General features: G+C 43.7%; 1 protein-coding gene across 1 annotated transcript in view; it reads left to right on the top strand.

Annotated features, from left to right (window-relative positions):
* The window catches only part of cacna1g (calcium channel, voltage-dependent, T type, alpha 1G subunit), a 144,889-nt gene that overhangs the window by 96,927 nt on the left and 35,132 nt on the right, over positions 1–12,830 (top strand). The window contains exons 23-26 of the mRNA XM_085762278.1: positions 5,529–5,655; positions 6,913–7,047; positions 7,140–7,229; positions 7,345–7,558. Of these exons, the coding sequence (XP_085618404.1) occupies positions 5,529–5,655; positions 6,913–7,047; positions 7,140–7,229; positions 7,345–7,558 (566 nt within the window). The remainder of the gene's footprint in view (positions 1–5,528; positions 5,656–6,912; positions 7,048–7,139; positions 7,230–7,344; positions 7,559–12,830) is intronic.

Genomic DNA, 12,830 nt, shown 5'->3' with positions numbered 1-12,830 from the left:
TTCTTGCCTTCATGGACTGTTTTTCAATTTCATCATGTTCCCTCGGCCGTTGTAACCGATGTAAATCTAAGTAATTTACAATGCATAGGTCCTCAGACTCACTGGTCTGGTGTGGTGGTCACCATGGACCTTATTATTTAAAAACTAGCATTTTACATGAAATACCAAGTTAAATGTTAATGTGACATTTGAATATGAACTTGATGTCACACAAGTGGCTTTCTAATTAGATCTGGTGCAGTGGTGACAAATAGAGCACTCAAAACCAAATGAGTACCTGATTTTCACTGTTGCTTTCTCTTTCTCCAGATCATTATGCTGTACACCCTGTGTTATTTAATCCCCACAGGGCAGGGGGGCTGAGGGTCTGTTAATCTTGTGCAGAGGAGGTTTTAAAGTCAGAAAATGTGTAGCAATTACAGGAGGAAATTAAACAATAAAAAAGAGTAGAGTAATCATTTCTTAAAGAATGATGTCTTATGTTTGAGAGAAAAAACATAATGGCAGAGGGAGAAATATGACCAGGAGGACTGACTGAGGACATGTAGGGACATGTAGGGGGTGGGGGGACTCTCTCCTCCTCTGGGATGGCAGTAAATTACAGTAAAATCAGTTTACATTTTTTATTCAACCTTTCAATCTAAAAGTCCTTTTGTGACGATTGCATAAAGGTTGGTTTGTTTAGTTAGAGATAATTCCTCACTCATTTTACACATCAAGTAATGGCCAGTTTGGGCTCAACCCGTAGAATGCAGCCCATTTGTAGGCATAGTCCTCACCACAGTCGCCCAGGTTCGAATCTGACTTGTGGCCCTTTGCTGCATGTCATTTCCATCCCTCTCTCTCTCCTGTTTTCCTGTCCTTTACACTGTCCTTCATAATAAATGCATTAAAACCCCATTTATATATACTTACATTGCAATATATAAAAATATATACTGTATCTATATAAAAATGTAATGGCCAGTTTGAGTTCTGACAATTGTGGGGAGTTGGCTAAAGATGAACTGGGCTGTAGTTCAATGAGCACCAACCCTCACACCATCTCAGCTTCAATTTGAAGATTTTAATTCAGTAGTGATACAGAGGCAACACTGTGTGCATGACTATATCTGTGGCATTTAGTTGCAATTTAATATAACAGTTGTTGACTTTAAAGAGTGCAGGTATCACAAGTGACATCTTCTTTATGTTCACCAAAAACATTATTTTCCTTATTTTGGCCAAACATTTTAGCAACTGGCAAATTCAGAACTTGGCAGTGTCCTAATCTTGCACAGTATGGTACAGTATCTAAGTATCTTATACCACTGATAAACAGCCCTGTAATTGCCAACACCATGATCCAAAACAAAAAATACTGTAGTTGCAGAACCAGGAATAACTATAAGGTGCTTGTTCTAAAATGTCTGTTGCCTAAATATTTAACCTAGTTTTAGTGTTTTGCGTGTGGCTCTTTATGGCAACAAAAAAAACCAACTGCTTCATAAGTTGTTAAGGCCAACTGAAAGAAATAGCTCAGACAATTTTGCAGTATTGTGGTACACATGCTTACAAATTCTGCCTAGTAACTAATTTAAATATGGAGATTGACCTGAAACAAAATTATTTATGTATAATATATATACTGTGTAAGTATTTATTTATAAGCAGACAACCTGCACAATGTTCATGTTCAATGTTCATTGTACAGGTTTTATTCACTTATAAATACAGGAAACAAAGAAAATCTCAATGGTCATGATTACTAAAAGCCAGAGGAGGCTCTGGAAGTCAAAGAACAGTTTGGATTAGTTCATGGGAGATATTTGTGTTTTTCTCTGCTGGTTTGAAGAGGGTTGTGCTCTGTCAGAAAAGGTGATGTCACAGCTTCCCCCTGCAACAATCACAGTTTTGCAACATTTGAATCTGTATCTAATGCTTCATTTGCTCATAACTCTGGCTCAAAAATCTGTCTACATGAAGTGAGTTACTTCAGCTCTAAGTGCAATCTTTTCTCTAAGCAAACAATTCTTTTTATTCAGTTTGAAAGTAAATCATTGATTGTAATTTGAAAATCCTTATGGCCACAGAATTAAGCCATACTGCGCCTATACCAGTGTTTTGTTTTTTTTTGCCATTTTTACAAGGGCAACTTACAAAGTTCAAAACTTTTTCCTCTGAATTGTCAAAAACACTACAGTGCCGACGCCACTTTGTCATCCATAAAGCTTCTGTGTTAGCTTCAATATCAGCTTGTTGTCACTCGGGTTCGATTGTGGTCGACTCACACTCGCTGGGTATTTGAATTAAATATGAACTTGTTTTTGTTTTCCCCTCTAGCAGCTCGGTGCACACGGGGGTTCACACAGGCAGCACTGGAGCTGCTGACACCGCCTTGGGAATAATAATCAATCATCATCATTTATGTGCTCACAGGCTGAAGTCCGTGGCAGCTTGTCACTTAGTCGGCTGAATTTAGAACTACGTCTATTGTAGTTCACGTAGGGAGACGACGCAAAGAGTTTGCACTCAACTGTTGTGTGTGTATCGGTTTCTACATACAGTATGTATGAATATTATGTCAACAAGCAGGAAATGTTGCATGTATAAGTGTGTGTGTGCAGGTGTGTAGAGACGTTGAAGACAGCATTACACTGAACAAGAGAGGGGAGTCCACAAGGAGTGCACGATCATGTGTGTGTGCATCTGTGCGTGTGGCAGAATGATGCATCAACTTTGTTTAAGAGGGCATACATACACACACACACACACACACACACACACACACAGCGGCAGTCTTTCATCAAGCCCACGACCTGAGCTGACGTGGGGCCTCAGGGAAGGGGCCAGAAGTTAGTACCCTGTCTCACCACAAGTCATTGTTATGTCACCCAGCACCACCTCCACCTCATTAACAATCCAGCTGCAGCCCGAGAACCAAACCCCCCAACGCCCCACCACCCCCCCCACCCCGTCGATGCCGCGCTGCCCCGGCTTCATTACAGGCAGACTGATCTACAGAGCTTCGTGGTGTTTGTGAGGTCATGGCTGGCCAACAGGTCTGTTTATTGACAAATCCCCCCTGTTGTTGACCCCTGTCAGCTCAGCCTTTGAGCTCATCCATCACTTGATGATGATGTACTTACCCCAAAGGCTTCCGCATCGGCTACTTTCTGTGCCCCCCCTCCCCCGACGTGTACATTTTTTGATCTTTTGTATCTGACAGTGCCGAGGGTGGCCAATTAATTCAGCGCATAATTACCATTCCTCAAGACTATGTTTATTTGACATCTGAATTCATTAACGCGCAGTTTGAAATTCCCTCATTTGGTGACGACTGCGAGAAACGGCGAGCGGTAAAGTGCGACAGCTGAAGAGGGAGGACGGCTGTAGGTTGGAAAAAACAGAGGAGCAGGAAGGAATTTACACAATAAGAGAATGAGAGAAGTTTAGACAAAAAAGCAATATAGCAGCTGTCTCATTTTTTATTCCCTCTACATCCCCCCCCCACCTCACCAGCAGTCCTCTCCTCCCTCTATTCCCTATTTCGATCTCCCAGCGTCGCTTAATTACACCCAGTGTTTGCACTGTGGGAACACGCCTGCCACTTATTGCCCTACTTGTTGTTCTCTTTCCTCGGTGTGAGGGATGTGCTGCTGGAGGAGCATGTGTGCGGCACACTCCTTCCCACTTTGTATATCACACAAAACAAGGACATGCTGTCAACTGCCATGAAATTATGCAGAGGTAGATTAGAAGAAGGAACAAGAACTAAGTTTTCTCCTTCCGGCTGGCTCCATCCAGATCCTCCTTCTTTTTTTTTTAGTGTCATATGCAAATAGATAATATGGAGAGGAGCCGTGTCCTTCACGTAGCGCATCATCAGGGTGTATTGACTCATAATAAGAGGCTCATCTCTCCTTCGTTCCCCTCTTTAATAAGCCTTGTCACTTTAGCATATTTGTCAGTGAGTGGAGCTCAAAAGGAGAATATGATGTAAAGAGGTAGAGAGGCTGGCTCCCAGTTTTCATATGCAAAGCAGAAAAGTAGGGAATGTGCCGTCTAAGAAAGTGAGAAACAGGTAAACGATGCTTATCCGTCCTCCCAAAAAGCTCTTTCTCTCTTTCTCACATTCTCTCACAATAGTGGTCAAAGTATTTTTACTTTCTCCCTTTTTTTTTTCTTTTCACAACCATCACAAACAAACAGTTGACTCAAACAAACTCATTTAAATTAAAAACGCAGTCAAATTACCTTTGAAACCTCATCAGACATATTTAATGATTCGACTGGTCAAGACTAATTCAGCGAGTCTTTATTGCACATCTTCATCTGTTTTGCATTTCTTGTTGACTTTAAAGAGACACAGTGGGGTCCAAACATCTGAGACCACTTAAGACTATTGGATCCCTTTTGTGTGTCTGATTGCCTTGAAGAGACGTGTAAACTTGTACAGAGATGACAAAAACACTTTAACTGTGACTCGAACCTCTCACAACAGATGCCGGTTCAGAGCAGATTCCTCGTCATATACTCCTGCTGTCACGAGCAGATGCAGTTGTTGAGGACCAGCACCCTCTATGGGCCGGCAGCAGCGCTTCACCCCTCCCTCGCTTCCAGCAGGAAATCAAAAGAGGCAGTGAGGTGCGGTGTGATGGGGTGTCGCCACAGGCTCATTATTCTCTGATCAGGGCTATTGATCAGTGTCCTCAGGCAGTCCTGGCTCCTTATTATCTGTAGCATTCTGTTAATGTGCTGTTGACCGCTTCACGGCTCGACTGTCTGCTCAGGGGAAAACAGACAGAAGAGACAAAGACAGAGCAGATTATCACCTCTTTGACTGTGTCGCATCTTTTTACACATTCAGGCCTTTTAATGTCATCTTATCTGACATCATATCGACTGTGGTGCACGTTATCTTTGTTTTTTTTTTGTGTGTGTGTGAAAGCCTGTGCAGGTGAGTGAGTGAGTGTGTGTGTGTGTGTGTGTGTGTGTGTGTGTGTGTGTGTGTGTGTGTGTGTGTGTGTGTGTGTGTGTGTGTGTGTGTGTGTGTGTGTGTGTGTGTGTGTGTGTGTGTGTGTGTGTGTGTGTGTGTGTGTGTGCAGAGGTAGATTTTATGTAGTATGTGTGTGTTTGTGTTTTTCCACAGGAAAAGCTCAGCTGCAGTGCAACAGAGTGCCGAGTGCCATGCTGGCACTAAATAAACATCCTAATCAGTCCATTGGCTTAATTAGATGTGTCTGTTTCTTTGACTGCAGAAACGAAAGGAAGCAGAAAGAGGTGTTAAAGAGGGGAAGAGATGGTTTTTAACGAAAAGCGGGAGCGAGTGAAAGAGAAGTTGATTTGTCTGTGAGCCAGGAAGTGTTTCGGTTCTGAAAAGTTCTGAAATCTGGGCACATGACAAAATAGTTTTCAACTGTGGTAAACAAGTGAAATCAAGATAAAAGGAAAGTGTGCACACAGTGGAGGGGGGTTGTGGGTTGGTATACTGTGTCCTGCACGAACACATACAGTGCAGTAATATCCTATTATATGCTGTGTTCCAGTGTGATCAGCAGAGCCCCAGGGCTGAAGCTGGTGGTGGAGACTCTGATGTCGTCACTGAAGCCCATCGGCAACATTGTGGTCATCTGCTGCGCCTTCTTCATTATCTTCGGCATACTGGGAGTACAGGTGAGAGAGAGGCTGAGGAGAGGGAAGGTACACGCAGAAATAATGAGAAAACAAACAAAAAAAGGCAGAAAGGCTGCAATTCCTCCGGGTCACCAGAAACCACCGGCTTAGAGACAGACAAAGCTTCTCACAAGATTTTTAAGAAGGTGTTCTGAAAGTATAAACTATTAGATGTTTGTGCTAAGCCTCCAAATAGGTATCATCTATCCAGTTGATTTTGCTGTTGCCACATGCACATGTTTTAATTATTGATATTTAGCAGCATCATAAACCAGCAGAACCAGCAGTTGTGTGTTTGTCAAAATCCACAGAGCAAAAGATTTTTTACAGGGCACAACAAGGTGTGTTCAAGATCAACTTCAGCTGACTTTGTCTGACTGGATCAATGTAAACTGCCATAGTCACTGTTCACTCACCAGAAATGTGCTGATCTAAAACATTTTTGAAGTCGATCTTTCAGGTAATATTCTCGTATTATGAGAACATCGAGAAAGTAATGCATGGAAGAACCAGAGACCTGGAAATATTGTCAGAAAGATTAAGGACCAACCAGCCAATGTTGTCAGGAGGGTGACAAGAAAAGAAATTTGAATGTAAATCAAACTGGGCATGACAACTACAGTGTTTGTGCCCATATGTGAACAGTGAAGCAGCCAGAAGGAGGAGATCAAATGCTGCAACATGTGACAAATGTTATACATACACAGTGGTAGTATATGCTGAGATCTTTCCACAGCACACCTCATACCGTATACCAGGACACTTACTCATGATTATCTGGTTGTAATGGAGTTTTCATGACCAGCAGCCCAAGGACCAGGCTACACCAACGAGCTCTGTGGCCTTGGTGCAGTTCAGGCTCCTATCTATCGTAGACCATCTGTCCAAGTAATGTGGTGTCATGAAGGGTTAACGGCTGCGCTGATACAATGAAGCAATGATTAAAGAGGCTTCTATAAAACCCACTGTTGTGTAGTAGCCATCCCTGTGTTTTGTGGTCTAGTTCCCAGGTTTTGTTTTTGGCAGCCTGTAATCCCAGCAAACGCCCCGACTCTGACCTTTATTAAAAACCTCATCTCTGGGCAGCCACACAGTCAGGCAGGAGGTTCTGCTAGGCAACCATTTGGGCACAAGACACTTTTTCAATCCAATCATTAATCTTTGATGAATCTCTTTTAAAAAGCATGGTTTTAAGAATCATTGATCCATTGAGGTTCATTCTAAAATAAAGAGCATGTCTGTGTTTTCTCTCCCCAGCTCTTCAAGGGGAAGTTCTTCTTCTGTCAAGGGCTTGAACCTCATCTTGAGAACATCACCAACAGGTCGGACTGTGAGCGGTCAGGCAATTACAAATGGGTCAGACACAAGTACAACTTTGACAACCTGGGGCAGGTACGGCTTCAGAAATGCAAAGACTTTTACAACCTCTGTTGGCAATTCAGTATTCACACATTTCACCCATCCTTCTTTCCTCTCTGTCTCAGGCCTTGATGTCTCTGTTTGTTCTGGCATCAAAAGATGGCTGGGTGGACATTATGTATAACGGACTGGATGCCGTTGAAGTTGACAAACAGGTAGCTCTGAATAGAGAAACTAACAAAGATATTCAACTAAAAGTAAGAATTCAATATATACGGTCAAAGGGGAGACCTCCGAGTATCTATAAAATCCTCTGTTCCTGTGTTTCAGCCAATATTGAACCACAACCCATGGATGCTGCTTTACTTCATCTCTTTCTTGCTGATTGTGGCCTTCTTCGTGCTCAACATGTTCGTGGGCGTGGTGGTGGAGAACTTCCACAAGTGCCGGCGCCACCAGGAGGCCGAGGAGGCCAAACGCAGGGAGGCGAAGAAATTGAAACGCTTGGAGAAAAAGAGACGGAGTAAGGAGAAGGAGCTGGCTGGTCGGTAGTCTTTCCACATCTTTCTGAGTCCTGCTTGATTTGAGCCTGAGCCTTTTTTTTTTCTTTTTTCTTTTTTTTTTGCTTATTGATTTCGTTTCGCCGAATCTAGAACAACGCAGATAGCGAGCTAGCAACAGCCAGCGATAGTCGCTGCTCTTCAGTAGAAACCCCTCCCTTTCCTCCCCCCGACCGTCCTTTTCTTCCCCTTCCGGCTAGTTTTTGTTCCGGCCCGGTGGTCACCTGCTCTGGCTCTGCAGGCTCTGCTGCAGGCTGTTGAAGCTCTTCTTCAACCCCAGCAGCAAATTGATCAGGTTGGAGGTTAAGAAAAGCTTCCGTACTTGGTAGCTAGGTTTGCAGAGCTGGGACAGCTGACCGTTGGAGTTAGCCCCCCTTCCTCCCTCCCCCCTCCTCCCTAACCTTGCCTGGTCTTCCATTAGACACCTTGCTTGGGCTGTCCCCTCGGAGCATGCCCATCGAGTGCTGACAGACAGGGCTTGTGGGCGTACAGAGCTAGAGGGAGGGGGAGTTGTTGAGCATTTAAATGCCCCGATTGAAAAGGAGATAACCCCCCTCCCTTCCCCTCTTTTCTGCATGTGGTTTAGTACAGCCGCAGGGGCAGGGATAGACCTAAATCTGGAAGGAAATGAGGAAGAGTCCCCCCCCCTTCAGTTTTTCCTGGAGCCAGGATCTGACATTACTTTGGGTGAGATTTGTAGGACTCAGAGCTAATTCCCTGCCGGTCCCCCTGTCCCCTCCGGCTGTATAGGAGTTGGTGACAAACTGCTTGGTTTGGTTTTTATTCTTTCCACTGCCTCCTTCACCCCAAAACACAAGCACTAGCATCGGCTATCATTAATCTCCTTGAGAATTCGGTGCCTAAACTTCGAGTATTTTACCTTCTTACTCTTAAGGCACTTTCTTTTTTATACTCGTAGGAGGAGCAGTGGACACTTTTTTAGTTTCTTAACGCTGAAAAATAATTTTATTCAACAACTGGAATGTTTCTGTTCAGCTCTTGAGAAATACAGATGGAAATCGGTCCTCCTTTTTCAGGACACATCTTACAAGGGTATCTGACCAACCCAGAAACTCCCCCAGACCCTTACACACCCCAACACATGCACACTTCTTTTTTTTATTCTTGAAATGGCACAAGACCATCCATGTTTCCGAGATAATTTCCCCGTTTTTGTTTTGATATTCTGTGATTTTTGGTGGAAAACATTTTACGGTAGGATCACTCCTAGAGACAGACAGCTTGCTTGTCTAAGTAGAGTAGAGTTTGTAAGGTGGCTGTAGATGTCTGCTTTGGTTTCAGAACTTTGGTTTGAGGGCCAACCTCTTCTTGATTATTACAGAACAAAAACTGAAAGCGTTGATCCAAAGAACTGGACTCAGAATCACTGGAAAGACAAATACTAGGAACACAAACCAGCTTAATCTTTCATCGCTTCCTTCTGGCCTTACTCCATCCCTCTTTCCCTCTTTCTCTCTCTTTGACTCTCTCCTCTTCCTAACTCTTCAGCCTTCCTTCCTTGCTTTCTTCTGACTAACACGGTCTCATTCCTCTAGATTTATTGGTTCCTGGGGTGAGTTGGGCCCTCTCTGAAGGCACACTGAAAGGTACAGAGTTTCCAGCATGTTCTGTGTGTCCCTTTTGAAACCCTCCCACCACCACTGATCTCGACCACCCACCACGGTGGCTAGAGTTCTAAGTTGAATGATCACGGGAGGTAGGGCCCCATCCTGCGTCCCCGCCCCCCTGCCTCTCTCCCATTAGCACTCAGTCCGCTGGACATGCTGTTACCTGTTTTCTCTGTCGTGGCTTTGTCTTTCACAGCTCTTCCACACCGTCTGCGATCCATCCACTGTCCACAGCACTGCACCGCTGCACCACCGCCACAAGAGAAGAAGACTTTGGTTTAGTTGGGTTGGCTAGGGAGACGGAGATGGAGATGGGGTGAGGTAGGGAAAGGAACCAATGTTGTGCTGGCTTTCAGGTAAAGGAATCCGGAGCATATTTTCCCCTATATCCAGGGGGAATTGTGATTCTATTGTGATTCTCTCTGTACAGACCAAAATATTTGGATCTGAGGACATGGTGATGATTGTTTCAACAAAGCGATGAGAGATGAATGTTGACACTGGCAGGCTAGCGGATATGATCTTTACTATGCCCAGAAACCATGTTTTGCATCATAGCAAGTTAACATTTCCTAATCAGTACTGAACACATTAATAAGCACCAGTCTAAGCCAGTGTGAGGCTACTGAGGCTACAGTGGTTTTCAGAAAAACAATAGTAACATGTAGCTGTGTGTCCTGTAGGGGTGAAAATTACCCACATGTAAAGTGGGGTCTAAAGGTCTGAGACTAGATTCCCACGTTTTTTCAGCCCCATTGTACACCAGACTTACTGACCAGTGATGGTGATGTTAAAGGGATAGTTCAACATTTTGGCAAATTGGCCTATTGCCATAATCCCTATAGTCATAGCAGTAGGTTTGTTACCTTTAATTGTCGGTGCAATGAGATACCACGCTATATGAGATAATAACGGAACATTTACGAGAGTTGTTTTTGAGGTAAATTCATGCAAAACCGCTGATGCGTGTTGCCTTCAGGGACAGTTTTTCAGCAACCAGTCTCTGTATTTACCTCAAAAACAGCTCCGTCTCATAACGTTCTGTTATTATCTCATAGCGTGGTGAATGTGCAGGTCACAACTTGTCCACCAGGGCGTTTTGGAGTTGCTGGATTGTGTATTTGATGAGTTTGATGAGGGAAACCAAGAAATCCCATTAGCCTCCGTAGCATAGCTCTGAGCAGCTCGCGGCTCTGCTCCACTGTTCTAAAAATAGTTTGCACCGACAATTAAAGGTAAAAAACCTACTTCTATGACTATAGGGATCATGGCAATGGGCCAATTTGTCAAAATGTTGAACTATCCCTTTAAAATCACCTCAACTCACTTGTAGAAATCCTCCAGTCTGCATTTGATTTTAGAGCTGAGACCTGTGCTGACAACTCTATGGGACACTACTCAGGTTTAGTGTTCTCATAATAGTACAGTACTAAGATTTGCTAATCTAAACACAGTAAGGTATATCGATCACCTAGAACATTATGGCTTGTGATAGGTGATGTGAAAAGTGTTGATGTGTTGGAAGCAGCAGAATGGACTAGCATGAGGATCTGAGTAAGTTTGGCATGGGCCAATCTGTGATGGCCAGACAACTGGGTCGGAGCATCTCCAGAAGTGTAGGTCTTGCTGGGTGCAGCAGTTAGCACCAACCAAGGTGTTTCCCAAAAATGGTGTGATGTGCATGGAGGAGCGAAGGGTACCTCATGTTGTCTGATCTCACAGGATAGCTACTGTTGCACAAATTGCAGAATAAATGAATGCTGATTGTGATGGAAACACACAGCGCATCACAGCTTGGCGCTTACGAGGTTGCAGAGCCATTCACTCAGTGATAATTTCCTGTCAGACTTCTTTTTAACAGCGCCACTGCATTCCCAGATCCCAACATTTAACTTGCTGAGTTGCAATTAACCACTAGGAGTGATGGCCAAAGCTGTAATAATAAGGCTCAATTATCTCCGAGGCTTGACTGCATGATCTCGCTGTCTCTCTCATTGTGCCTTGTAATTTCAGCTCATTGCTGTTACAGTAGATCACATCCAGAGAAATTAGAGAGTTTGACTGACTCTACAAGGGGGGGTCATCTTATTTCCATTGCTAACATCCTCTAATGACGTCCTCTATTAAAGGACACTGGATTCTATCAAAGGGCAATGGATAAAAGGAATTTAGTTAGGAAAATTCCCCTTTCCCATTGATTCTGTGTGGACGTTAAAGCCTAATATAAAACATCCAGTGCCAAAATATGTAAAAGTGTAATTACAGCAGATTTCACAGCAACAGCTTTGTTAAGAATATCTCATTTTTCTAGCCACACTCTTCACAGCTCTGCTTCCAGAGGCCTCATTCCCTTCTCAGTGATTGTTTAAATAGATCATTTAGTGGAAAACAATCTTTTCCTAGTTTTATCAGATATGCATCAGAAAGATACCATTTATTAAATCACGATCTAAAATAGAATTACGGCTCTTGCAAAACCGCATCAATTCATCTCGATCCTACTGGCTGATTCTCTGCAGCACACTGTGTACAAAGGTTACAGCAATACAAGTTGTTATTTTGCAAGACCACGGCAGGTCTGTTAACAGCAGTTGGCTCTTGTTTAGCATAAAGGTCGTCTCAGGGCGCGTCTGACCACTCTGATTGGTTTGTTGGCACAGCTAGTTTCCATGGCAGTCTGGTTAAGATATTCTAGATGTGGGCCACCGAGAGGTGTGTGTATATAATGGATACCCTGTCACAGATTTTGCATTATGGAAGTGTGTTTGTGCTTGTGGTTTTGGTTTTGTCTCTGTTTGGACATATAGTACTTAGTGCAATGTGTGTTAAACAGGGGCACATTCCTTGAAGGTAGACTTGACTGTGCTGGACTGTTTTATTGTGTCTGTGTGTGTGTGTGTGTGTGTGTGTGTGTGTGTGTGTGCATATGTGAGTGTGTCAGGCAGCAGATGGTTGCAGAACAGATTGTAAAATATGCAGGAGCAGCTCTCATTCCCAAATCCTGTCTCATTTTGGTCTGGATGATTGTGTGAGAGGGGAGCAGGACCCAGAGACCCCCGCTGTTGATCCTGTGCGGCTTTTGCCTCAGGACACGAGGTCTCGCAGTGTTTTGATATTTTCACCCAAAGGTAATTACAAAAAGCGCCATAGAGTACAACATGCACACAGCATCCGAGCAGCGTGGCGCTCGTATATTTATGTTAGGTTGATGAACACTGTGTGTGTGTGTGTGTGTGGGCGTGCATGCACGTCACGCACAGAGTGTGAGTGCGCGGACTCTTATCTTGAGCTCACACTGCACAAGAGCTGCTGCTTGTGGAGGAGAGGAACAAAGAGAGGAGCTGACGGAGGAGGCACATTAGGCTTTCCACTGAATACAGTTGGATGAGGTAAAGAGACACACAAAGGTGGAGGCGACAGGTAGTGGAATCACACAAACGCACACTCACACACTCATTAAAATGTTGGATTTTAATTGTGATTGTGTAACATGCACAGATTAGAATCGCACATACTGTAGCGACACTGCTGATGTTTGTGTTGTTATACAGGTTTATGGTCAGCCTGTATCATACTCACTGTGACATTAATGACATGCTGACCTTTAGCACTGATAATGTTTACCATG

This window comes from Trachurus japonicus, chromosome 19, assembly GCF_045865225.1.
Source record: "Trachurus japonicus isolate A0001 chromosome 19, Traja_1.0".
Lineage (NCBI taxonomy): Eukaryota > Metazoa > Chordata > Actinopteri > Carangiformes > Carangidae > Trachurus > Trachurus japonicus.
This window is presented reverse-complemented; position numbering and strand designations above follow the sequence as displayed.